This window comes from Balaenoptera acutorostrata, chromosome 7 (genome assembly GCF_949987535.1).
Source record: "Balaenoptera acutorostrata chromosome 7, mBalAcu1.1, whole genome shotgun sequence".
In the NCBI taxonomy this organism is placed as follows: domain Eukaryota; kingdom Metazoa; phylum Chordata; class Mammalia; order Artiodactyla; family Balaenopteridae; genus Balaenoptera; species Balaenoptera acutorostrata.
This window is the reverse complement of record NC_080070.1, coordinates 6,201,430-6,228,907: the sequence shown is the minus strand read 5'-3', so window position 1 is coordinate 6,228,907 and position 27,478 is coordinate 6,201,430. Positions and strand designations below refer to the sequence as shown.

The 27,478-nt window shown below is 50.5% G+C and overlaps 1 protein-coding gene and 1 long non-coding RNA gene across 7 annotated transcripts; one reads left to right on the top strand and one right to left on the bottom strand.

Annotated features, from left to right (window-relative positions):
- Positions 1–1,330: 1,330 nt before the first annotated feature.
- Positions 1,331–26,457, bottom strand: GBX1 (gastrulation brain homeobox 1). Of its 6 annotated transcripts, none has more exons than XR_009008919.1 (4): positions 26,350–26,457; positions 25,701–25,778; positions 3,029–3,152; positions 2,517–2,588 (listed from the first exon to the last, which is right to left on the bottom strand). XR_009008919.1 is itself a non-coding variant. In XM_028165837.2 (2 exons), exons 1-2 carry the CDS (start codon positions 19,869–19,871, stop codon positions 2,023–2,025), a joined length of 1,119 nt encoding a protein of 372 aa, XP_028021638.2. In that variant the 3' UTR covers positions 1,331–2,022. The 6 variants fall into 6 exon arrangements, 1 of the variants encoding a protein (XP_028021638.2); XR_009008918.1 differs by having other exon boundaries at positions 2,520–2,591; XR_009008920.1 differs by having other exon boundaries at positions 2,520–2,591; positions 25,701–25,773.
- Positions 3,654–7,405, top strand: LOC102997998 (uncharacterized). Its single transcript, XR_449581.2, has 3 exons — positions 3,654–3,842; positions 4,008–4,079; positions 6,677–7,405. It is a non-coding gene; the product is annotated as an uncharacterized LOC102997998 (long non-coding RNA).
- Positions 26,458–27,478: the final 1,021 nt, after the last annotated feature.

Sequence of the window (27,478 nt, the reverse complement as noted above, 5' to 3'; positions counted from 1 at the left end):
CGGACACGGATTCCTGACAGCAAGATGACAACCGCTCCTGGGATCCTCGACCTCTGCCTGGCTTCTCTCCTGAAAAGAATCTCACCCTGTAGGTTCCCCATGTGGGTGAGTCAAAGGTAGCAGACAGCCTTGATCTAGATCAGGAATGGGGCTGATCTGGACTACATTTTTTCAGCCTGATTCTCCAGCCTTGCTGCAATTTAGCCAAAAGATAGAGAGGACCCTGGCTGTGCGTGTCCCAGCCAGGGCACCGTGCCACCATTGCTCGTGACCAGTCACAGCTCCAGGCTGCGTTCCGTTTGGTTGCCAGAACCAGCTAGGAGGAAAGAGCTGCCAGGGAAGGGCTGTCTCAGTCTCACTGGAAAAGGCAGGCAATAGACGTGAGCAACTAGACAGCGGCTGGCTTGCAAATCAGGAATCAGCAGCGACATGCCCTCTGACGCAGGTGAGGAAGCCGGCGGGGGGCTGGACTGAGCTGCGCTTCCCTCCCCTCTCTGACCTTGCCTCACTCACAGCCGATTTTTTTTTTCTGTTCTACTCCACCTCTCTTCCCAAATCAGCGCAGGTCCTGTTTCTTCCCAGGAAGCCCCGTTAACCATGATACCAACTTCAGCTGGCTTCTGCGGTAACTCCGTCCCCGATGCCTGTGCGGTCTGGCTCCACAGCTGGTACAGGGTGGTAGCCCGTCTGTGAAGGTGGGGGAATGGCAAGCAGCTCCAGCTTGTCTCGTTTCCCTCTAGGTCTACTCTGTTTCTTGCAAGTGCCCCTGAAGCCTCACGTCTGTGTTTCCTTCGTCCACCATTAACGCTGTTCCTTAGTCTGCTCACAGAACGCCAACCACCAGCCTCCGCTGCAGCACACCCCCTTCCAGAACCGCCAGGTACATTCCTGCCTCGTCCGCACCGCGCGCAGTGGGCCCTCTCAACCAACCTCATTTTATAACAGAAGAGGACTTGGGATCCCAAGCTTCGTAAACGGTGCAACGGGGGTAGGGGGGAGACCACAATTAATGCTGTTAAAACAGAGCCCTAGAAGTGGGTCTTTTTACTCCAGGCCCTGATGTCTGGAATATGGAAGAGAGCAGAGATGGACTAATAAGCTGCCACGCCCTCTACACAGGAAAGGATTCGTTAACGGGCGCCCAGGTGATGGGGGTGAGCCCCCGGCCGGCCCGTCCCTCACACGACTGATAACCTCCACCTACTTAGACACGGCCAGACACACCCCACCTAAGCTAGGCTCAAGTACTTCATTTCCCCTCAGAATACAAAAGGGAGTGAATCCTCTACCCTGAAGTCTGCAAACTCTTCCAAAGAGCAGAAAGCAGAGGTGCAGAAGCTTGCCTGTTTAATGGTAAAGAGAAAAGAGGTGCCGCGTTAGAAGCATGAGAGCTGGAGGCGTGAACGGTGGGCAGCACCTGCGGCGGGAAAGGACGTTAGTGGAGGTAGATTACATGAAAGAGACAGTGAGTGCTGAAGGGTTTCTAAGGGGCTAGTGACAGTTCCACTTCGCTTCTTTGCGCGTTCTGTACTATAGACAGGCGAGGCGGTACCCACTCTGGGGCAGTGAGATGGAACCAAACTGGCTGAGGATGGAGGACACACACAAGCTCCCCAATCCCTCTCAGGGGTGCAGACAGACAGAGGCAGAGAGCTCCATATATACAAACTTCACACAAAATAAATAAGGAGCTGTCATCAGCTTGGCTAGGTCTCACCCTGGCTTCCTTCCATCCCCGTCAGAAGCGATTCCAGGGCATTAGCCAGGAACCTTCCAAGCCCTAGGGGTCCACCTCAGTCCCAGCAGCTCCTAGACGGGAAGAACCTAAGCCCCTTTAGCCCTGAAGCCCCAGTCCTGGGGGTCTCTGGAGTGGCTCAGGGCCAAGTGCCAGGAGAGCCCCCCTAGAGCTACGTTAGTTGCCGACTGAGCCCCGTCCGAGGGCAGAGTCACAGCGGGAGCCCCTCTGGTCCGCAGAAGCCTAGCCCAGTCTCAGAGCAGGCTCAGGAAGCCCCCGGGAGCCCCTCAGGGCCGGGCGCCCTGCTCTATCTGTTGGTGCTGGCTCCGCACAGCGAACCTGTTGACGTGCACGGGTATGGGCACGACAATCTTGGGGTTTCTTACAGGCTCCCCAGAACGGCTGCTCACATTGCCAGCTTTGATGCGCTTCCACTTGGCCCGCCGATTCTGAAACCAGATCTTGACCTGCACCTCACTGAGCTTGAGGGCGTGGGCAATCTGGGAGCGCTCGGTCAAGCTCAGGTATTTCTTGCAATGAAACTCCTTCTCCAGCTCCAAAAGCTGCTCGCTGGTAAAGGCTGTGCGGCGCCGCCGGCTTTTGCCCCCAGGAGCCGTGACTCCCGCCGTCGCCGCCACCGCCGCCGCCGGTGCCCCCTCCTCAGCTCCAGTCCCCAGGCTTCCCGTTAGCTTCGGTTTGGGTCCCAGGAGTGCCCCGGGGCCCCCTGCAGAACTGTCCAGGAAGCCGTCGTCCTCGCTGTCACCGCCCGAGCCCTCTTCCTCCTGCTCGCTGCCTGCTGGGTCTCCCGCCGGCACCTCGAGCTTCTCCTCATCTGAGCTGTACACCTTCCCCTCTGCTGTGGGAAGCGAGAGCCAACGGATGGGGGGAGAGGCGAGGAGAAGGCAGACAGGTTGGAGGCGGCACGTGGAACCGTGGCCAGGCGTGGACAGCACGACAGCAGGAGGAGAGACAGACGTGGAGGGGATGAGACGGGGCGGGAGGGGAGACATCCGGGGTCGGGGGTGGGAAGAGGTTCGGGAAGACAAAGAGATGGGAAGAAAGGTATTAACCAGCACAGACTTCACTCTGCAAAGTGGGGGAGGCAACAGGCATGGATCAAAAGAGCACCGTCCCCAGGACTGTGACACCTCAACCCCCCACCCCTGCAACCTCGCTTCCCCTACCCGCTGCCTGCCGGCCCTCTCCAGACCCACACCGAGGGCTTTCCACTCACTGACCACCCCTCCAGACCCCGACCACGCGGCCGCAGGTCAGAGCGAAGCAGTGGGGAACCTGGCTTAGGGTCCTTTCAGTGGCTAGAGGCAGGAGTGAGCGACGTCGGAGAATTCACTTTTGCAGGAGAGAGGGGGAGACCACAGCTGCAGCCTTTGCTATTCTCCTAGGACTCCTCGCTGGCCTAGTGGGAAGAGATACGTGCTCACCTCTATTCCGCCTCCCTTCCTTCCCTCTTCCCTAAATCTGGAATCTTTTTTTTTTAACCTTTTGGCCGGGCCGCCGCACGCCATGTGGGATCTTAGTTCCCCGACCAGGAATCGAACCCGCGCCGCCTGCACTGGAAGTGCAGAGTCTTAACCACTGGACCACCAGGGAAGTCCTGGAATCTCAGAATCTCATTTCCAGATGGAAACTTCAGGGTCATCTGAGTCCCTCCCCCTGCTGCAATCGGGGTCCAAGAAGTGTTACCCAAGCACCTGCGAGTCAGGAGGTTTCCGTACCCACCTCCCCAGCTCTCCTTAGCCAGACCATCCAGCCCAGAACAGGGCGCCTGCCCTGCCACACGCCACCTCATCAGTGGCCAGATTTTTCTTCCAATTACTTAGCCCTCCAGGACCCTTTCAATCCTTCTCCTTAACTTTAAAAAGACATCATCTCTTTTCCACCCTCCCTCTTTCCCAGCCAAGGTTGCTGAGAAGCACAAACAGCTGCTTTCTGCCCAAGTTCAGAATCCTGAGGACCCTGAGCTTGGTGTCAGTGAGAGAACCGGAAGGAGTATGGGAGAAGGAGGAAGAAACAGAAGTTCAGCAAGGGAAGACACAGAGAGGAAAATGGAGGAAGAAATGTTGACTCAGTAGACTACTGATTATTTGTAATCACAGGCATATAAACATTTTAATCCATACATAATTCTAAAATTTAATTCAGCCATTGGTTTTAATCTTATCTATTGACATTTTTGTCAGAACTGCAAATAATGCATTACGAATGTTTTCAGTGTTTGAGTTTTACAAACTCCCTTGTTTTCTGCCCAAAGGACCAATAAACAGTGGAGCAACAAAAAGTCAAAAGAAAACCAACCAGTAGAAAAGAGAACAAAAGAAAACAGGTAATCCGTAAACTGAACAGTCAGGTCCTTACCAGTGGAGCTCACTGTGTAAAGCGGGGAGGACTTTGTAGACGTGGCGGTGCACCTATACACATCACCACATGTCACGTGTACACTCCTAAGCACACTATGAGGTTGAGACTATAACCCAGAGCTAAGTGACTTGGGGCAACAGTGAAATGCTTTATAAGAGAATGGGGCTGTGCATGTGTGTGCGCGGCTGGACGGCATCCCAACGCTCAGAGCTTGGCTGGCGCTCCTCTCTAACCCCTGCCATCTGCCTGCCCCCCTGCAAAAACTTCTCAGGGCCTCCAGGACCAGCCCAGTCACTTTCAGTTCCCTTCCCCGATCCCAGAGTTGTCCTTTCCCCTCACGGATGCAATCCACACCTGTTCCTTTTCCTCAGGAACCACATTTGCATTATTTTCCTTAGAGGCCAGAATTCAGCCCCTGCCCAGATCACCCACCTCCATCTCAGTCAGTGTTCTCATCTCACACCCCAGGGGTATCTTTGTGCCTGAGCCCCTGCCTCTTCTTGGAGGGCTTCACGCTTTATCTGACCTTTGCAAAACCCACGTGGCGCACCCTAGTTTAGCCTCACCCAGACTTCCGACGCTGTCCCTGCTCGCTGCTGCCACTGGCAGGTGGGCTTCGTTCGCTGACAGCCCACCCAAGCTCCGCCAGCACCCAGCTCTGTGAGCTGTCAATAGATCCATCCACTGTCCATAGGTGACGTACCCCTCATGATGCTCACCTCCCACCACCCCAGGCTTTCTTCCTTATCTAGCCAAAATCTGTTTAATTTCTGCAAGATTCAAATCCTTGGGTTCCCCTTTCATGTCATTAAGGGCTCTTTCCCACACCATTTTCCTCTTCCCCAGAACTCAAGCGTAACGTGTCCCAAACTGAACTCCTGAGACTTCTCCTGAGCCAGTTCTTCCCCATCTGAACCCCCGTCTTTCCCATCTCGGTTAATGGTAACTCCATCTTCCCTGTTGTTCAAACCAGACCTTCACTCTCTCACCGCCCATGCCCAACCCATCAGCAAATCTCGCTAGTGCTGCTGCCTCTAAAATACCCCCAACCCGACTTCTCACCACCTCCTCTGTGTCCAACTAGCCCGAGTCACCCTCGTCTCTTACCGGGTTCATCAGCATTTTCTCCTGCTTCTGCCCCTCCCCCTGCCCCTGCCCCAATTATTCTTCTGTTTGAAATACTATATTCTTCACCTAGATTTTTGCACTGACTCATTCCCTATGTCCTTCAGGTCTTTATCAGTGAGACCTTCTCTGATCATCCTTTTTAAAATTAAAACTCCCAATACTCCCAATCTCCCTTCTCTGCTTTACTTGTTGCTATAGTATGTGTCACTAACTTTATTAACTTATTTTATTGGCTGTCTCTTCCTATTAGAACATAAGTTCCATGAAGGTAACCATTTTTATTTATTTATTTATTTATTATCTATGGCTGTATCCCCAGCATCTAGAAAGTAACCTGCACAGAGTAGGCACTGCATAAATATTTGTTGACTGAATGAAAGAAACTATTCCCAAGCACTTTCTCACTCTCCGTCTCTGTCCCTCCTTTCTCAAGCCTCTCCTAAAATATTCCCTACAACCCTGCTCCCTCACCCCAGCTCCGGGCATAAGACATTCTCTCCATGTATATTATTCTACCCACTTTTCAGTGTGCCCTCTGATCTCACATTCGCTGTAGAGGAACCCATATGTGGTAGGAATCTATAGGATCTTATGCTAAAGGAAATCAAGAACAACCCCCAACATCATTACTAAATCCTCTAACTTTTAAGTTCTGATTTTTAAAACACGGTTTGCAGTAAACAGTAACAGAAAGAATAACAAAAGCTTGTTAAAACTCAGCCCAATACTACAGTATTTCAAACAGCTGCTAAAAAGGCAGAAACTGGATTTCAGGGCTTGAAGGATGAAATCATTTAGCACAGCTCCAAGCACCCAAGGGGTGTCCAATAAATCTAAACTGATGATGCCTGAGATGAGGTTCCCAGGTTCCTGATCTGGCAGGGCGCTCCTGAGATCAAACCATCCATCCCTCTGTCTTCAGACAGATTCCATAAAATCAAGCCCGCATGAGTGGGCCACCCCCCAGTGCCGCTTTTAAAACCATATGAGAAGCACAGGTTCACAGCCTCTCTTGGTTACTTGATCCTGGTGGGATCCTGAGTGGCAGGGACAAGAGTGTCTCCCTGAGCCTTTAGAATCATGACATTGAGGGCTCTGATAAGCAACTCTTCTAAGGAGGCGGGGGTGGGGAAATAGAAGAAAGCAACCGAGAGGGGAAAACACAGCGACGCTCCCAGAGGAGAGGGTCTGGGACAGTGAGTGAGGCTGAGCAGGAGGGAGAAGGAAAGGCACAGCAGGAGGAGGAGAACTGGGGCACGAAGCGGCAGGGGGTGGGGCAGACATAGCGGCAGAAGAAGTAGATGATGAGTAAGAGAACCTGAAAGGGCTGAAAAGTTTAGGGAGAAAACAGAAAAAAATCGGGGCATGGGGGGAAGAGAGTAAAAAGCTTTCGAAAAAAACCCAACACGCCCTACATTTTTCCACCCTAAACAGTGATGCATCTGGAGCCCTGCTGTTTGTTCTCTGCTCCACCGACAGATGGAGCACTTTAGAATGCAAGACCCAACGTGATAGAAACGTATTCGGAAGGCTTGGACGAGCAATACGGCAGTTCGACCCTTTACAATATAGCGATCCTGAAACGGCTTTGCTGTTTTCTCATGAATGAGCTAAAAAATAAATGCAAACTATTTTCTTTTATCCAATTCATAATGAATACTAATAGTAAATATACTCAAAACAAAGATGGTGCCTAGAAAAATGGTTTTGGCTAAAACTTGACAGAAGCACATCTTGTTGATAAAATTTCTATTTGCAAATTTTGATTTAGAATAATTGGACCTGGTAGATATAATGTCCATAAAAGTACATTTCTAATTGCAGATGCTATAGTTGGTTGACGTGAACAAAAAAACTTGATCAACAAAACAAGACGTAGAAAATTTTCAATGGGAAATAATGATTCTGATGAGAAAAATTCTAGCAAAAGGAAAAATGTTTAATTGGAAACAATTTTACTGTGCTAGGTAGGTAGGTAGGTAGGCCAAACAGAGAGGTTCTGTCCTTTGTGTATGAAAATGATATTATTGGTAATATAAGACTACATTGTTTTACATATAAAATAGATAATCAATAAGGACCTACTGTATAGCACAGGGAACTTTACTCAGTACTCTGTAATAACCTATATGAGAAAAGAATCTGAAAAAGAATAGATATATGTATATGTATAACTAAATCACTTTGCTGTATACCTGAAACTAACACAACATTGTAAATCAACTATACCCCAATATAAAAGAAAAGAAAAAAAAAAGAATACATTGTTTTCAGCTTGTTCCCTGTGGGTAAGTCTACAGTCTGTGAAAAGACTTTGGTATCTATCTAGGGGAAATGACACTGAAGCAGACTGGTTATTGGGAAACATCCAGAGTTCTCCTGGTAGATGCTATTATCCTAAGAAGCAGACATCGCAGGGTTCGAACCATGATTACTTGTAGAGTCCACTCCAGGGGCATTATTCCACCCCAGAGAGCAGCACGCAGACTCCAGGGGCGCCCTTGCAAGGGGCCTTCCTTCCGAGAGGAAGAGAAGCCCTAACTTGGTAACGAGTCAGGTCAGACTGGGGAAGAAATCAAGGGCAAAAGAATCCGTGGTAGGTATTCTCCAGTAGAAAGAACAAATAGTACCAGCCTCGTACCATCTAGAGAGGGAGTCTGCGGCTGAGGTCACCAAGGATGCTGGGCCTGGGGAGTGGAGCGGAAACCACCCCCAGGACTGGAGAACCACTTTACACAGAGCCCCTGTGCCATTCGGCCCTCACGCAGCCTGCTGTGGTCCAGCTGACATAAAACCCAGTCTTTACTACGCACTGAGGAGAACTCTCTCCCCCATTACACTCGGTTCTGACTTCTCTTCCCTCCATTTAAAGAGCCACTATCCTCACACGCCCCAAACCACTCTCCGGACAACTACCCAGCTTCCTGAATACAAAACCAATTTGGGTGGGGTCAAAAAGTGGGAAAAAAACCCAGGTCACCCCTCAAAAAAGAGGCATGTTTGCCACCACCCTCACTGCATCAACATGCCCAGGATGTAATTATTTCTTTGTTCCTTTTGGAGACGGTACTTTCTCCCGTCCTTGATGGCAACTAGCTCACTTTCCATGTGTTTTTCATTCATCCTCATTAATTTCATGCCCACATTATGCTACTACTCCTTCCTATAATTTTAGGTACAAGAAGGAAAATTCACTTTCTCTCTCTCCTATTTCCCCATGACTCTTCAGCATTCTTTACTCCAAATCGACATGAGAACTTCCTCTACATCACTCCCACCTTCATGACAAGTTCATGGCGACTTCCCCACCGCCCCAAGCTCAGAGCTCCTTTCATGGCATATTAACATCATCATTGCCAAGAGCACCCTTGTATGACCTTTAACTTTCCCAAATACTTTCACACTTATTCTTTCATCTTTGAGCAACTCACTGAAGTACAGCTGACCTATTAGTAGTAGTAATGGGAGGTTAGTAACCTTATTTACAGATGAAAAAACTGAGTTTCAAAAAGATGAAATGGGGCTTCCCTGGTGGCACAGTGGTTAAGAATCCGCCTGCCAAATGCAGGGGACACGGGTTCGAGCCGTGGTCTGGGAAGATCCCACATGCCGCGGAGCAACTAAGCCCATGCGCCACAACTACTGAGCCTGAGCTCTAGAGCCCACGTGCTGCAACTACTGAGCCCACATGCCACAACTACTGAAGCCCACATGCCTAGAGCCTGTGCTCCACAACAAGAGATGCCACCGCAATGAGAAGCCTGCACACCGCAACGAAGAGTAGCCCCTGCTCGCCACAACTAGAGAAAGTCTGCACATAGCAATGAAGACCCAATGCAGCTAAAAATAAATAAATAAATTAAAAAAAAAAAAGAATCTGCCTGCCAATGCAGGGGACACGGGTTCAAGCCGTGGTCTGGGAAGATCCCACATGCCACGGAGCAACTAAGCCTGTGCGCCACAACTACTGAGCCTGCACTCTAGAGCCCGCGAGCCACAATACTGAAGCCCGCGCACCTAGAGCCCGTGCTCCACAACAAGAGAAGCCACGGCAATGAGAAGCCCGCGCACCGCAACGAAGAGTAGCCCCCGCTCGCCGCAACTAGAGAAAGCCCACGCATGGCAACGAAGACCCAAAACAGCCAAAAATTTTAAAAAATTAAAAGAAAAAAGATGAAATGATTTTCCCCAGGCACACAGCTAGGCACAGAGCCAGGTCTAGAATCCTGGTCTCCTAAACCTCCAATCAGTGCTCTTTCTATCCTTTCCAGTAAAATATCTTCTCTTCCCCTCCACTTGAAGTAAAAGTCCTCCCCAGATGCCTCATCAGATAAATAGCCTTCCTATGAAACCCAGTTTTAGCTTAGACCTCATCCCTTTCACGTATCACCCAGAGCTCCAGCCTCATCATCAACATCTTCCCTTCCCTTTCGCAGAGAAGATTCTTAAAATCGCCACGGAAGAGGCCTCACTCACCAAACTCCACCTTTGTCCTTTCACAGGCTATTTTTCCCATCATTCCCAAGACAAAATTCCCTCCAAATCTTTCTGCTGTTTTTTCCGTCATTACTGGTTTGTATGATGTAATCTTACCAGTCACCATTTCTTTTATTTAGAAATGTATTTTCTCATTTAAAGAATAATATTGCCCATTTATGGAAAGTTTTGTTTTAATATCAAGTTTCTCTAGCTTCTGGTGTACAACCGCCTCTCTCATCCCTCAAGGACAGCTCTTCCTTGCCCAGGAGTCAGCCTCACTGAGGAACAGACGTTTTCCCCCCACCTGCATCTCTGCCTGCCTTCCCCATTCCAGAACCCTCTCGGAGCCTCACTCCCAGTGTCCAGCACTCTTAGCACTGCTTATCTAGCCAGGGAGAAGGCTTTCCTCCCTAATGCTGAAAGGGAGTTAAAGGCACACATTCTTTTCTTTTTTTCTGGTTGATAGACATCTGTTTAGGGTTTGTTTTTGTCTGCCCAGCACCCCTTACCCCTTCTGTTCACTAATGGCATTCCCTTCCTTTGGCCACTGCTCCCCATCAACTGCCCAGTAGAGTGGGGCCGTCAACTGCATTTCTCCACCTTCACGACCACAAGGAAGGAGACCTGGAGCTAACCAATCCGCACATCCGGTCTCTCTGGGGACTTGACTCGAGCTAGTGAATCAGTTGTCCTAGGATTTTACATGTGCTAGAATTCACTGGGGTCCCGATCTGGGATTATAAAAATTTAGCGTTGCTTAGGCTTGTGCCCTCCCCTTCCTCTCATCAGGAGAAAATAAGGCAAAGACAAGAGACAGGAGCCAGACTGAGAACAAGAAAAAAAGACCTAACGACACTGTTTGCATTTTTGGATCCATGTAAATCAATAAATGTCCATTTTAGCTTAAATTAGAGCTGAGCTACTGTCACAAGCAACCCAAAGAGTTCTGACTGCAGACACTGCTCTAACTAGAAGTGACAATACTCACATGACTCCAGGGAAGGTAAGCCTCTCCACCTCACTCCCACACCAATCCCATCCAAAATAATTTTTCCAAAAAGAAACCCAGGTCATCCCTCAAATTATTCATAATAATGCCACCTAAAATTTCACAAGTCTGAAATGTATTTGGACTTTAAAAAATCTCCATAAGCCATCCAGTGTGAATTACTTTAATCCAATAGCTTGCTCTTAACACTAAGCTGAGATCAGATATATGAGGGAATAGGAATTCTGATGAAGAAAAAAGGAGAGGTGTTTTTTTGTTTGTCTGTTTGCTTGTTTTGGGTTTTATGTTTGTTTTAACAGAGAGAAAGGAAGAACAGGACCCAGTGGGACACAGAAGGGCTTTGGGCAGCCATGTCCACAGAGAGTGTCTCACCAAAATGTGAGACAGAAAAACTGAAAAGAGGGAGGAAGAGCTAAAGACAAAACTCGAAATCTACCCATATTAGGTTCATGCAATGTTCTCTCCTGGCAAGCCCCATACAACCAGTTCTCGGAATACAGGGCTATTTCTAATTTGTCCTTTTCAGTACAGAGAGTGCCGCCCATCACAACTCCTAGTAAAGAGGTCTTTCCCAACTTAATTCCCAGGAAGGCTTAATTCCCATCCATTTCCAGTACATGGACAAAACATAATTTCTTGCATACCTGTTACTTTAGGATGCTGGACAAAGATCTTCTCATTTAATCCTTAACTCTGTGAGGTAAGAACTGTTGCCCTTATTTTACTGGTGAGAAAACGGAGACTGCAGAGGTTAGTGTTTTGCTTCAGATCACAAAAAGGGTGGTGCCTAGATCTGCATCCAAAGCCTGTGTTCGTTCCTCTGGGCAACACCACATCTCTCTGTTATCACTGAATGAAAAGGAGACTGAAACCCACCGTCACCCTATCATAACTTCTGTACCAGATGGAGAAATAATACAGAAGACCAGGAACTGACTTCACAGCACAACTCTTCTTTTTGGGCACTGCTTCCTTCCTCACCACGTCAACTTGGTCACAATCGATCCCCTTTCTCTTTGGCCTAGATAAGACCTACCCCCACCTTTATCAAATGTTTCTCTCATTCAGTAGGATGGCTGTAAACGGCCAGAGCTCAGGTAACATCATCCGGATCCCAATGATGGAGGCTTTTCCATCCTAAAGCCCAGCCCTGATTTCATCTCAAGATGCAGGCATCCCAGGCGGCTCCTCGTCAGTGACCCCGATAACTCAGCACTGAGAAGTACAGGATCTCTTCTCCCAATCCCTTTGCTCAGGATGGCTTTTTTTTTTTTAAGGGAACAATTCATTAATAAAAGTATCCTTACAGATAAAAACAGAATTGTAGAGCTGGAGCGACCTTAGAGATCACCTAATTCAAACCCCTAATTTTACTGATGAGGAAGCTGGGACACACAGAGGTGTGATTTGGCCAAGACCAATCAGTTCCATACTCCCAGTATCTGTGCATAATTTATAGGACAGTTATCACCTATTCCAGCACAAAGTGCTTCTTCCCTTCGCTCTTGGGATAGTTTCATCTTCCTCCCTCCTAGTACACGGCTGCGTCACTTCTCTTCCCATTGCTTCCAATACAGAGTTCCAGGTTACCCAGTACTTCTACTTTAATACCACTTCCTCCACAATTCACAGTCAAGAAATCCATCTCCCATTACCCACAGTGCTTTCTCCTCATAACCCCAGTCTCTGTTAGTCCCGGCAGACCCCGCGCTCCACGACCCACCCCCCAGCCCTCCCCCCCCCACCCCCGGCCGCATTTGCTTCTAATACAGACTTTTCATTTCATCACTAGAAGAGTATTCCTTTCCCTTCCATGACGGGAAGGGGATGAAGGCACGGCCTCATGACTACCTGACATACAGTGCTGTCTCTTCCTACTACCACTTAATTCAACTCGTGAAGGTCACTCTTCTATCACACCAAATTCAAGCATCTCTTTTCCCTAGCACTCTCCCAATCAGCACATCAAAACTTCTTCCACGTTACTCTAAGCTGTAACTTTCTCCCAGCATGATCGTATGGCCAATGAAAAACCCCAACCTCTTCTCTACCACTCCTAATCCAGACCTCCTTTATCACCATCACAGCCGTGGGCACCACCACGGGCATACAGCGCTCTGTCCTTTTCACTGTTTCAGATGAGGGGTTTCCTCTGTCCGACCCTGGCCTGGGGCATTTCCCATCCCCTCTAGGTAAAAGTTCTCCCCCAGCGAACTCTTTCCTTCTCATCATTCCTATTTAAGCTTCTCTCTTTTTGTACATCTACCCCCCTGCTTCTCTCATTGCTGTTTCCTAATTCCCAATCCGTTTCACTGCAAAGATCCTTCTTTCCCCATTATTTCCAAGGCAAAACCCTTGCCTATAGCTTCCTATTGTATTGCACTGAGAGTAACATTACTGTCAATGCAAAGCACTTTGCTTAGAATATTATGTTCCTCCTTCTTTCCAATGTTTTCCAAAAACATTTCCCCCTCATTATTCCAATTACTGCCTCTCTCCCGTTATTCCCAGTACAGACTATTCATGCCCATCACTCTGAGTCTAAGAATTATGCTCCTGACCATCTAGAATCTGTATCTCCATAGTTGCATTTGTCACAGCAGAGACCCCTCTGTCTTCCAACCCTCCCAAGTGCTACCTTCACTACGGCACAAGGCATCTCAGGATCGCATTCCAATCCTCCAATAACATTTTCCGCTGTCATTTCTGAGATCCCTCTCTCTCAACCAGGGTCTCTTTGGCAGCCTGACAAAGCCTGTGAACCCCTTCTTGGAATAATGCTTTTAGGTGCATAACGTAAAGCACACAGGATTATATTAGAAGCCAATTACATAAAATCCAGTTATCAAATATTTTAAATGCATTTGAGAATAATTTATGTTTCTTTACTAAATCATCAAACAACAAGATGTCACCAAAGATTGTAAATTTCTATGAAAATATCTGTGATTTCTATTGGTGACAAAAATCTCAGGTACTGGGGAAACTACCAAGGTTTCCGGCCTACCTTCATAATTACAGGAAGCACCAAATTTTAGTGAGAAGTTAGTAGAAATAAAGATGTAATTTTTTCCCCACCCATAATTAACAGATCTCCTCACAGGAGGTCCATGGAGTCTGTGTTAACAGCCTGACTAAACACTGAGTCTAGAAAAATAAGCTTTAATTCTATGAAATTGAAAGGAACATTAAAAATCATCTGAACTAAAACTTTTATGTTACAGGTGAGGAAACTGAAGCCTAGAGAAGTTATAAGACTTTGAATCTCCTGTAGTGTCTTAAACAATACTAAGACCATAACAGACACACAATAAACGTTCTCTGAATTGAACTAAGTGGCTTGCCAAAGTTGTACAGCTAATGATTGACAAAGTTGAGACCTGAACCCATGTGTCACGACTCCTAAATAGACGTTCCTTCAGTCACATTAAGTTAATGCAACATTTGCCTTTCTATAAATGTCAATGCAGCAATCACTCTCCCTGTATGCTCTTCCTCAAAATTTCTAGGAAAACATGCTCTCCATCACTCCCAAGAAAAATCTTCCTCCTGTTTCTAACAACAGAAGTCTCTGATTCCATGTCACATTATCCCTTCCTGTTTTTCTCTCATCAGTAAATATATCTTGACAGTCATAATGGATACCTATTCAGAAATTGATGGTCGTCTACAATGTTCACTAGCTATAACCAGGTGCTTGACTTACAGCAATCAGCATTCAGATATCATGCTCCCAGGAAGTTTCCCTAGTCTTCCTTGCATGATTTCCATTATTATTGCCAATCTCTATTCAGAAATTAGCATATCTTTTTCGGTTTAGTTTTAAAAAATAATGTTCACTACACTGCCACCTCCCAGTTTTGTCCCATCATGTTCTCTTTTCTATACCATCTCAACCACAAATGTTCTTTTCTTCACCATACTCAGTACTGGCATTATCTTTCATATCAATCTCTCCCTGGATTTGTACCGTCAGTCCAACAATTACATATGGAGTGTCCACCATCCCTCACCTCTTAACTATTTGTTTTCAGGCAATCCAACCCTTTTCTCCCTGAATGAATCACTGCTCTAGACACCTGCAATTTAAAGTTTTCTCCTGCATTTCTCCAAACGGCCAGCTCTTTTCATCATTCCCCAGCACACAGCACCTCTTCACCCATCCTCTCTGTGATGTGTACTCACACCACATCCTTAAGTTAGCTTTGATAACTGTCAGAGCTCACACACACCTTCACACATAAGATCATCTCTCCCCGTCCCATTCAAGGCAGAATTCTCTTTTTTCCTGTCATTTGGGGCTTACTGCTCTCTTCTCTCCGTATTCCTAATACATCAAGGACTTCACTATCCACCCATTTCAAAGCTCTTTTTCCCTCATCACTTTCACATGACTGTCCTTACAACTCTCTCGATCTGATATGTTGAACATGGTCCACTTGTGGCTATGGACCACCTGAAACATGGCTAGTTTGAATTGAGATGTGCTGAATGTGTAAGATACACGCTGGGTTTCAGACTTAGTATGAAAAGAGGATATAAAACATCTCATGAAAGTTTTTATATTGATTAATGCTGAAATAATATTTTGGACACGCTGGGTTAAATAAAATATACTATAAAGTTAGTTTCACCTGTTTCATTTTACTATTTGAATGTGGCTAATAAAATTATTTTAATTACATAAATGACTTGCTAGACAGCACTACTCTGGGCGCTTCTGTTGATTCATACTTTTAAATCTTCCCTACTAATTCAAAATTCTCTGTTATCACTCCTCCTAGGACACCTCTCCCAGCTACCCCCACTGCTCCCACACGCCAAACCTAGAATTATTTTCCGTATACCATTCTCAATACCTTTTCTACCCCATTATTTCTGTACACAGTATTTCTTTTTGCCTGCTAATATAGCTTCTACCCCTGCCATCTAATCATAATAAAGTTCTCTTTTCTTCTTCATCAGTCCTTGTAGGGTGTTATCTGTCTCAACTCTCAGAAAAATTTTTAGAAATAGTCCTTCTAATTCCCGACAAAACGAACTTTGCTCACCGTTCTCCAAATTGGCCTATCTTCACTATAATTTCATTAAAAGGGCTAGTAATTCTAAAACCCTAGACAAATGTAAATTAATAATTTCAGACCCATGTCACCCATTCAAACTAGGACAGCAATTCTTCCCCTGTCATTTTAAAAATGTCGTTCCTGGGCTTCCCTGGTGGTGCAGTGGTTGAGAATCTGCCTGCTAATGCAGGGGACACGGGTTCGAGCCCTGGTCTGGGAAGATCCCACATGCCGCGGAGCAACTAGGCCTGTGAGCCACAACTACTGAGCCTGCGCGTCTGGAGCCTGTGCCCCGCAACAAGAGAGGCCGCGATAGTGAGAGGCCCGCGCACCGCGATGAAGAGTGGCCCCCGCTTGCCACAACTAGAGAAAGCCCACGCACAGAAACGAAGACCCAACACAGCCAAAAATAAAAATAAAAATAAATAGATAAATAAAAAGTTAAGGGCTTCCCTGGTGGCGCAGTGGTTGAGAGTCTGCCTGCCAATGCAGGGGACACGGGTTCGAGCCCTGGTCTGGGAGGATCCCACATGCTGCGGAGCGACTGAGCCCGTGAGCCACAATTGCTGAGCCTGCGCGTCTGGAGCCTGTGCTCCGCAGCGAGAGAGGCCGCGGCAGTGAGAGGCCCGCGCACCGCGATGAAGAGTGGCCCCCACTTGCCGCAACCAGAGAAGGCCCTCACACAGAAACTAAGACCCAACACAGCCATAAATAAATAAATAAATAAATAAATAAATAAATAAAATTTAAAAAAAATAATAATAATAATGAAGATTTAAAAAAAAAAAAAAAAAGTTAAAAAAAAAAAGTCATTCCTTCTCCAAACTCTATTATGTTGACGTTTCAACCCCTTTATTCAATCCGAGAACTCTCTTACTTCATGCTAAATACTCTAATACAATTCCCCAAATGGAGTGTTTGTTTTCCCACCACTTTCAGCATGCGTCATCACTCCCCAAACTGATGCGATGTCTAACATTTCTGGAATTGCCATTTCTTTTCTCGACTATGTTAGGGAAAAATCAAGACTGGGAAGGTGGACGGGAGTGGCGAGGAAGGGTTGAGAGAGTCTGCACTGAGATGGATAAGAAGATGCGGTCACAGAGAAGACCTCCCACTCATTATCCCCTTTGAATGTTCCTTCTGAAACCTCTCCTTACTGCTCGGCCCCGCAAGCCCCACTGTGAACCCTTTATGTGTATCTCTTCCCAATGAATGATTGCCTTCACTCCAGCACCTCTCAGAATTCTTCCTCTGTAAGGTCTCCTTCCCATAGTTCTTAGCAAAGAAATTCCTTGTCTTCACTCCAAGGACAAAGAACAATCTCTTTATTGCTTCCAATATTCCCTTCAGGTGATGAAGATCTTTCCTTCATCATTCTATATATATAAATTCCAGTTTCTTATCACTCCCAGTATTGAAAAACCTTTTTAAAAAAATTACTCCTAGTGTTGAAACTTTCCCTTCTTTCCTACTAGTATATTTATTTAGTTCCTTCCTAATCCTCTCAAGACAGAACTCTTTCACATACACACACACTTCTGTTCCAGAAATATTCTTCCCTTTTCATGTAGCCAACGCTAGAAATCCCTTGCACATGTCTCTTCCAATAGGTGGCCCTCTCCTTTCTCATATGCTCTTTGGATAATCTGGGTATACAGCTCATTTGTTCATCCTTTCCTCTATTCTATTCCTCAATATTTCTCTTCTGTTCCTCTCTGTTTATTCTTCTCTCTCTCTCTCTCTCTCTGTCTGGTTTTACTAACAATAGTCTATCTGCTTCAGAAATGAGCCCCCATTATACAAATGGGTCAAAATAAGAACTGAGGGGAACCTGAAAGAGTAGGTCACGTTGCTTGTTCTCCCATGGTCCGGGGATAACCCCCCCAGCTCCCCTCCACTGGGGTGTCTTCCTCTCTCCTCCCCCTCAGCTCATCTCTTCCTCAGGTGTCTGGTTCTCCTACTGCCTCCAAAGCCATCCCTCTGACGCCTGCCTTGCTCTCTTTTCTGCCTTAGGATGACCCTATTCAAAAACTCCCATGGATCCTTTCCTCTTCCCATCCTCCTGCCGGCTGCTCCCCCTTCCCCCCGCTCTGGCCCCTTTTATCTTGTCAACATCACCTCCCACCTTCCAGTTGCTGCTCTATCATTCCCTTTGGGCCCTCCTCAGGAGATGCTGCTTAGACTTCAGCCACTGGTTCCTCCTGGTCCAACCAGGTACAAAAAACAACAACAGCTGAATCCCCAAAGCCAAAATGCCCAGGGCTAGAGGGGCAAAGAAGAGGAAGGCAGACTCTACAGCAGCCCTTGGGGTCTGGAAGAGATATTAGCCCTTTGGACAACTTCAAGGAAGGGCCCAGGAACCTATCCTCAGGAATTGCTCTCTCCTGGCAAAGGACAAAAGGGCTCTTGGCTCTCCTCCTTGTCTCCACTAACGTCAGCCCCCAGGCCTCCTGGGTCACTTCCACCTGCTAACCTGGTTAAGCAGAGGCAGGTTCATCCTGAGGCTAAAGAACTTCAAGCTTCAGGATCGCCACACTTGCACGCAGCCCGTTTTTCTTAAATAGGGCCCACCCACCCAATTGCGTAAGCTTTGGATCTCAGCACACCTGAATCTGCCCTTGAATAGCGGAAAGCTTTTCCAGCTTCTGGAGGTTAAGGATCAATAGGGAAGCCTGTTTAGATTGATTCGCAACAGGGTTCAGTTTGAATACACCTTGCCTCTACTGAGACGGAATCCTCCTTTGGAGGATCCAGGATTCCTGAATATCTCTTAGCTGAATCTCACTGGTTCCAGAATCTTAGCTGGATTCTGGACTCCAGGCCTTTGGGCCACACCCAACTCAGCCCAGCCTGTAGCCTCTCCCTTGGCCTCCCAGTCGACCTTGGTCCAGCAGTGCTAGGCCTCCTGCTAGCTAATGTTCCCTTAGGACCCCTACTTGGTTCTTCAAGGCTTAGCTCTAAATCCGCCAATAAAGAAGTGACCTCTACAAGTGTAAGAGAAAGACAGGTCATCCTCACCGTCAGCACCACTTTAAGACCCTCCCTTTGCCCCTGCGTTCACAGAGCCCATTCGGGGTCAGTACAATCGTCTCTCCAGAAGCCCTTAATGAACTGACAGCTGCCCCACTGTACCCTCACCCAGGGGTCTTGCTGGTGTCCCCAGGAATCCCACACTGGCAGCTTCTCTACTCCCAGCAGAGGAGAGAAACGAAGGGATTCTGAAAAGGAGCCGCAGGAGCTGAGGCTGGAGGACTAGACCGCTGGGAGGAAAGGCACTGCTCCGGCGGGAGCACCGGCCAGTCGCTGGCGAGGCTGCAGGCACTCTGGACACACAGCGGGGCGGCGGTCCTGGGATCTAGAGGCGCCGCGTTGGCAGCGGAACTGGAGCTGGCTCCGCAGAACCCGCCATCTGGGGGTCTGGGATTCCAGGGCTCCAGGCAGGTGCCGAGACTCCGAGCAGGCGGCTGCCTGGGGCTTCCAGGTGAACGAGCCTCCCGCCCGGCGCCCTGGTCGCCCGGCACTTACCCGGCAGACTTGGGAAAGTCTCTGCGAAGTGCAGAGGCGGGGGCGGTGCGGGGTCTGCCACTTTCTCCCGGGCGGGCAGCAGCTCTTCGGCTTCCAGCCCGCCCTCCGGGCGTCGGCCGCCCGGCTCGGGGTTGTTTCGGGTGGCAGTGGCGGCGGCGGCGGCGGCAGCGGCAGCGAGCTCCGGGGGCCCGTAGAAGGCGTCGGGCGGCTCCGCGAAGCTGGGCAGCGCGGTGGTCAGCGCCACCATCGAGGGCACGGCCTGGCCCAGCCCCGCGCAGAAGGTGTTGGTCAGGCGGCCGGCAAAGGAGGCTAGCGGGGCGAGGGGCGGGAGGCCGGCGGGCAGCGGCGCGGGGGCCAGCGCCTGCGGCAGCACGAGGGGCCGGTAGGGCATGAACATGGGGTAGCCGGTGTAGAGCAAGTGGCCGGAGCGCGGCGGCGGCGGCCCGATCAGGGAGTCGATGGAGAAGGCAGTGCCCGGGCCCCCGCCGCCGCCGCCGCCGCCGCCCCCGCCGCTGCCCCCGGGGGCGCCCCCGCCTCCGGCTCTCTGCATCGTGCCCGGAGCTGCGGTCGCCCCAGGGCGCTCCCCTCCGTGCGCCGCCGTGCGCCCCGCGGCTCGGGCGCCCCACGCGGACACGCAGGGCTCGCTCCGCGGCTCCCGGGCCGAGGTGGCGGCGGGGCGCGGGCTCGGCGCAGTGTGACTCCGGCGCCGCGCTCCCTCTCTCTCTCATAAGGAGGGAGGGGGCGGGCGAGCGGGAGGGCTGGGGGTGTCGCCCTCCGGACTCATCCATCTTCCTCAAATTACGCTTCACTTCCTCCCTCCGCCCGCAGCCGCCGCGCCCGGCTCCCGCTCCCTCCGCAGAACCCGTTCCCAGCGGCCCGGACGGCCGGCCCGGGACCCCCGCCCGCCCCCCGCAGCCCAACCAACTATTATTAATGGAGATTGATGAGGCCGGACACGCCGCTTTGTGAAAGTTTGCGGCCGACGAGAAGGCAGCGGCAGCTGCTGGGCCGGTGCCCCTCCCTCCAGCCGGCCCGCCCCCGACTCTGCCCACCCAGCTCTGGGCCCGGCGCGGACCGAGCGCGGGGCGGCCAGCGCGGAGAGCGCAGCGAGGGCGCGGCCTGACCACAGAGCCCCCCGCCCCGGGCCGCCGCCCTCCGTCGGACTCCGGGCCAGTCCCCCAGCGTGGCCCCCCGCCCCCGACGCCCCCTCCCCGGCCCCTGGGGCGGACGACAGGGCGGGCCCGAGAGCAAGGCGCGGCGGGCGGACGGGACCTCGGCGGCCCCCGGGGCGGCGAGGCGGGGACGGCAGGGGGCGCGCTCCTCCGCGGGCCCCTCGGCTCGGACCCTTTTCCTCCTCGGCAGCCCGCATTCACACTCTCCCCCTGGTCCCTCTTGGCACTGGCTTTTCCTCACTCCCCCTCCGTCGCGCAATCCCTGAGTCCCTCGCTCTGGCCTCTGCGGGTAATTTCCTCGAGTGCCCTCACTGTAAGTCAAGTACTTACCATTCCTCTCACCCTTCTCCCTCCATCTTCCTCCCATCCTTTACATTCTTTTCCTTCCTCCCACCCTTTCCTTTCCTGCCCTCGTTTCTATCCCTATTCCTGTCGGATTATTCCTATTTCTCACTCCCTATCCCATCCGCTTTATTCTATCCCCCCCCCCCACCTCATTTCTCGCCTAAATCTGTATCTCTGTCTGTCTGTCTATCTCGGTCTCTCTCCCTCGCTCTCTCTCCCTCTCTTCCGCTATTAATTTCCCTGATTGGCTCCCCGACTCCAGCGCCGCTGATGAGCCCTATTCATTCCCGGGCCTGACACTCTCGACCTGCCCTGGCTGATTGCTGGGGGCTGGCCCCAGGAGCGCTGATGAGCCCCATGGGTCAGCAGCGCTAATTACCCGCTAATTGCAGATGACTCCGCTCACCTCCCCCATTCTCCGACACAGAAATGGCGGCGCCTTTTACCCTCCCCCTCCTCCTGATTCCCAGAAGTAGACTTGTCAATCTGGAGGCAAAAGTCATGGGCACTTTTGCTTGATAGCAGCCTCAGGTCAGTGGGCAAGAAAGACTTAAGACAGGCAAGTCAACAGAAGAAGAGTGACCGGAGCTTCAGGACACAGAGCAAGCCTGGCCAGCTAAATAAGGGTCATCTGGTCACTGGGAAACTGTTACTCAGGTGGGGCCAGGGAGAGCCAAGCAAGTTGAAATTAACAGTAGCAAAGCCAGGCAAGTTTAGGAAGAGGCAATCTAAACAGAAGAAGTTATTTGGTTTAGGTGAGGAGGAAAACCTACACCAGAGTCTCAGCGTTCCAAGAGAGAGCGGGGCAGGTGGGAACTCTGCATCTCAGTGACCTCTGTTCACATCAGGAGTGTTGCGTTGGCCTATGAACACCGCTCATGTCAGGCTGATGTATTAAAGTCAGCACCCTGAAAAACCCTGTCACCAGAGTGGGACAGAAGAGGGTGGGACGCTAGAAGGAAACCTTCTTGGGTCATGCTTGACTGACAGTGCATCAGAGCGGTACAGGGAGAAGAGGGTGGTTTCCGTGCAGTCCTGATCCATCTTGGGCTCTACACTGAACTTAGTGAAGCTTCCGAGAGACAAGTCTGGTGGGAAGATGGCTCCAGGGAGAAAGAAGAGGTGCCTTAACTCAGGTCTGGGAACAGAATCCTAAAGTACTACGATAATCCTTGTCCATCCTCCTAAAGACATTCTTCAGAACCCTTTGTAAAACTAACCGAGCATTGCACGGTACCAGTATGGAAGACCAGACTTCAAAAGTGTATGGTAGGGACTCTCCTGGTGGCACAGTGGTTAAGAATCCACCTGCCAATGCAGGGGACATGGGTTCGAGCCCTGCGGTTTGAGCCCTGGTCCGGGAAGATCTCACATGCCGCGCAGCAACTAAGCCCGCGTGCCACAACTACTGAAGCCCGCATGCCACAACTACTGAAGCCTGTGCACCTAGAGCCTGTACTCCGCAACAAGAGAAGCCACCGCAGTGAGAAGCTCGCGCACCGCAACCAAGAGTAGCCCCCGCTTGCCGCAACTAGAGAAAGCCCGTGCACAGCAATGAAGACCCAACACAGCCAAATTAATAACAAATTTTTTAAAAAGTGTACTGTACTCAAAAAATGAGAGGTCAGTACTTGGTGTGATGGCTTTACAGTGTTGGGTACATAATAGAGGCTTATTGGCTTGAAAAGTTACCAAGGGAACTTTGGGCCACAATCACCGAAAATTAAAGCTGTATGAGCAGTAACACCACCAATCAAATAAAGCTGAAGGAAGAGCCATTTTTAAAGCAACTGCATTCACTTTTTGCATAGGTAATAAAATCACCTAGTACAAAATTCCAAAAGCTCAAAAGGATATATATTGAAACATCTCCCTCCCACTAGTCCCCCCAGTAAAAGGCCACTTTAATAGGCCTGTCACTCTTTGGTGGGATAGAATGGATCATGCATTGTCAAGGACTCAAGGTTAAAGACCCTCTGATCTTGAAGATGTATGTCACCCAGTTCAAGCCAAGAGCTCATTGCCCAGAGCTATACTCAGTAAAGTGGAATTCTCTGCTCAAGCTGGCACAGAGAGTACAGGCTTAAAGCTTGTTGCCAACAAATCCCAGTGGGCCACCAACTCTGAAATGAGGCACGTGAGACCTCGGGGACTTTGTATTGCCCTGGTGTGGTGTGTATTTGTTAGATACTGTATTTTATAATCCACTTTTATCCTCGATCTGTTCCCTTGCCATGCTGGGGTCATGAAGTGTGACTTCTGCCCAGTCCTTGACATACAGTAGCTAAACTAGAATAAAACTCTCACATACATAGTGGCAACTGAAGCAGCCCATTTCCTTTCCCTGCCCTTTCATGGACCGTGGAACTGAGGCTGCATGGTAAAAGGAAAAGAGCCTTGGCTGGAGTAAAAAGACCTGAAGTTAAGTTCCTGTTCTAACCCCTCTCTGGGCCATGTGACCTTGGTCCCTTTTTGACTTAACTTCTCCATCCATGAGAAAGAGAGCAATTAATAGCTACTTTGCCTTGTCAGAAAGCCAGTGCAAGGATCAAGTGAATATGAGGAAATAACCTTCCAGATGAGTTCTTCCTGCACTAAATGGACAAAGAACAGCAGGGTGGTCAATTATGGAAGTTCCCCAAATCAGTGGCTCTCCAAAAACTGCTTCTTACTCTCCCATCAGTACCAAGGACAGAAGCTGTCACTATCAAACCTGAAGAGAGCTGGCTCCTTGCTTTACTGAGAAGAAAACTCTGCGGTTCTCCTACTGAAACCCTGAACGGGCCCATGTAGGTAAGCACCTCCCCTCACTGTCTAAAATGGAAGGCTAAAAGTGCTTCTTTAACTGCCCACGTGCTGACTTGTCCCATCTCACTACTCCACCATTTGGGGAAATGCTCTTACAGAGGAATTTTATTTCGAATCTACCCTCTCTGCTTGCGCCTATGTCGACCCCATCATCTGGCTTCCCCTTCACAGACTGGAAACCAGCAGCCAGAAAGAACGAAGTATTCTTACGTCAAATCCAAATATACCTTCGCCTCACTCATTGGCGGGACAGTGTCCACTTACGGTGGGGAACGTCGGGCTCTGTCCGCGGGTACCCTCTGGTGGCAGCAGCGCGCAACTGCGTCACCTCGAAAGAGGTGCGGAGTACTGCAGCGCCCCCTGGCGTTAGTCTAGGAGACGCGCCGAGGGCAAAGGAACACCACCAGGTGAGCCGTACAAGGGCGAGCGCGCTGGGCGCTGCAGGGGACTTAACTGTGAATGCACTGGTTGGGCAGGGGGATTGTACACGAGAGTCTTAAAGTCTAGTACGTACACGCGTAGGTTCATGTATGGTGGTTGTATCCAGGTACTTGAACCCTGTGTATCGTGTTAAATGTGTGCCGATTGTGTGTGCGCACGTGATACACGCGGGTAGGTTGGTGGTGGGGAGGTCCGTGCCTCCAGTGCAGGGCGGAGTCCTCACGGAGGCGTGAAATTGGTTTGGAGCAAACACATTACGGAAAGCAATTACCAGGGAGAGGTTCTGGGCCCGCCGGGAGCCGCAGCCAGGAGGCTGAGGAGGAAGCTCCCTGGCTTGTAAGAGTGTCTGGATGTCTAACCCCAGAAGGGACCTTCCTAACACTGCCCTGCTAAGGGGAGAATGCGTGAAGTTGAAGTTGGGCAGCAGCCTCTCATATTGACCACTCCACATTGCCTTTCTCCTCTTACACCCTCCCTCCTTAAAAAGGCATCTGGCAAGGAACCAGTGCTCTCCAGATATGGTCAGAAATCCTTCCCCCTTCTAATCACTTTTGGAGAGGCACCCCGCCTTCTGTGGAGTCTTCCCAGGCCCCTGCCCCATCCTTGTCTTACCCCTCAGGCCCTCAGCTCCCGCTCCCACATGTCTTTTGCATTCACTTCATTGCCCCCTTGTATTTGAACTCGTTATTCACACACCTGTTTCTCAGACCACATGGAAAATTCACTGAGGGTGGGAGCAGGTATCATTCATAGCTGTATATCTAGTGCCTAAAAACATGGGGCTCAGCAAGCACAAAATGAATGACGTGGATGGGAATGAACTAGAATTTCCATCAAAATGCACAAACAGGACTTTCTCAGGAAAGTCAACCCCTTGAGAGTCAGGATTCTCTTGGGACAGAGCTTTAAACATTTTTCACATGCAAACACATGCATTTTCTCCCTATTTATATCCCCAGGCCTGTCCTTATCCTTGACTGCCAAATTCATAGATCCAAATGACCATGTAACACAGCTTCTTTGAGATGTCTAATAGGCAGCTCCAACTTAACATCTCCCAAACAGACCTTCTGATTCCCTCACCACCTGCCCTTTTCTCATCTTCCCCACTTTAGTAATTAGCACCACCATCCATCCAGTTTTGCTCCACCAAGAAAAAGGGGAGGGGAGTCATCCTGGATTATGCTTTCCTTCAGCCCCCCACATCTACTCTATCAACAAGTCCCACTGAGGGACTTCCCTGGCGGTCCAGTGGTTAAGACTCTGTGCTTCCACTGCAGGTGGCGGGGAGCGGGGGGGGGGGTTCCATCCCTGGTCCAGGAACTAAGATCCTGCATTCTCGCGCAGTGTGGCCAAAAATAAAAACAACAACAACAAACAAAAACAAAACAAAAAAACAAGTCCCAATGAGTCTCCAGAAAGAGTCCCAAGTCTCACCTACTGCTTTCCCATCTCTGCCCGGACTGCTGCAGTAGCCTCCTAACTGGTCTCTGATTCTCCCTCCCCCCATCCCTCCCTTCCCCTCCCCTCCCCCAAGCCACTCCGCAGCCAGAGCCATCTTTCAAAACAGAAATCAGTTCATGTCACTCCCCTCTCTTCCCCACACCACTCACATGGCTGGTTCCTCCTTGTCACTCGGGCCTCAGGTTAAATGTCACCTACTCAAAGAGGAGGCTCCCACGTCACCTGAACTGAAATAGCCCCCAGTCACTCTTGGTCAATCGCCGAGGAATTCCTCTGCAAAGGGCTTATCACTCTGATACTTTCCCGTCTGTTTGCATAGTGTCTCTGTCCCCACTGGAGTGAACTTTCCAGTGGGGACCAGAGAGCCAGGCCTTTGTGTCGCCGGCGCCCAGGCCACAGGAGGCACTCAAACCTCTGGTAAACAAACGAATGGCCAGGGGGCCATTCTCCCCAGGACCCAGAGCTGGGGTAAGACGGGGCTCCCCGGGGGAGGCCCCAAGCAGTGAGTGGAACCCGCGTGACCACAAGCCCGGCCAGAAGCCACTTCCTCACCCCTGTCTCTTCGCCTGTGCCCACTTCCCCTGTGAGGTGGGCCTGTGGGGACTGGCCCGGCCTGGAGCGTCTACAAATGAGGGGCCAGGCCTCGGTCGGCCCCCACTGCTTGTGGGCCTGGGCTCCAGTCGCAGCCCCTCCCGTCGGGCGGCCCCATCCTCGCCCCGCGCCCCCCCCACGTGGAAGCCCAAACGGGGCGGTCAGCCCAAGGCCCGTGAGGCCAGGTGGGAATCAAGGTCCTCTCACCTCCGCGGCCCTCTCGACGCCCTCGCGAGCTTCGCGCAGTCTGTCTCGCCCAGGCCCCGCCCCCGCCGCCTCGCACCCTCTCGGCCCCGCCATTTGCCGCCTCGCTCCCGGCGGCGGGTGGGAAAGTAGTGAACTCCGGCGCGTGCGCACTCCGGGGCCCTGGGAAATCCGTCCGGCGACCCTTGACGTCACGGATCAGAGTGCACTGGATTGGCTGCTCCGTGGCTCCGAGCGGCTCCACCTCCCTCCAGGGGTTGCAGGCTGCCTCCTGGCTGCCGGGGGCGCCTACAAGTCTTTAAAATCCTGGTACTGCAAAGACCCTAAGGGACTCTCTCCTTCTCTCTTGTTTTACACATGCAGAAACTTGGGCCCAGAGAAGGGACGAGACTTGTGTTCCACAAGTTAATGGCAGAGCTGGGACTAGAATGGCAGAGCAGGGGTGTTACCTCTCAGCTCCGTGCCTAATCGAAGGAGCAGTTACGAGAGAGGCAGGAACCAGGTGTGCATCTGGTGCTCCCTGACCTACAGGACAGGCAGTAGGTAGAGTTGTTTTGGTTTTTCTAAACCTGGTTCTTTCACCTGAACCGTGGTTACCCTGCGGTGCTCGCTGGCCTGTGCACCCACCTTCCCGTTGTCTTCCTGACCCTCACCTCACTGCCCAACCCCAAGGGGGGGTGCCTTTACCGTGCTGCCCCACTGTCTGCACTGCCTTGTTCCGCAGCGGCTCTGCCCTACACAAGCCTCTTTGCTCCCCTGTCCTTTTGCTGGCTCTCCTTCAGCCCTTTTCTGATACTATCTCACCTGGTGGCTATCCCCCCACGGCATGGGCCAGAGGGGCAGGTCCGCCGGGGGCCCCTCAATAGCTAGTGGATGCCATACAGCTGGCACCATGGGGGAGATCCAGGGAGACCCCATAAATCTGCCCATCTCGAGTGCCCTGTGAGCCAGCCAGCTCAGAGGAAGGGCTGTTGGAGACAGCACCAAGTAACACAGGCCTGGAGATTTTTAATGTGCATACAGGGTTTGGACAAGGTGGAGGGGGCCTCAGGGGACCCCCAAGAGGAGTATATATCATTTGCCATGAGTCCCGGCTCTCTCTCCATCAGATGTCACCTGGTCACATGGCCAC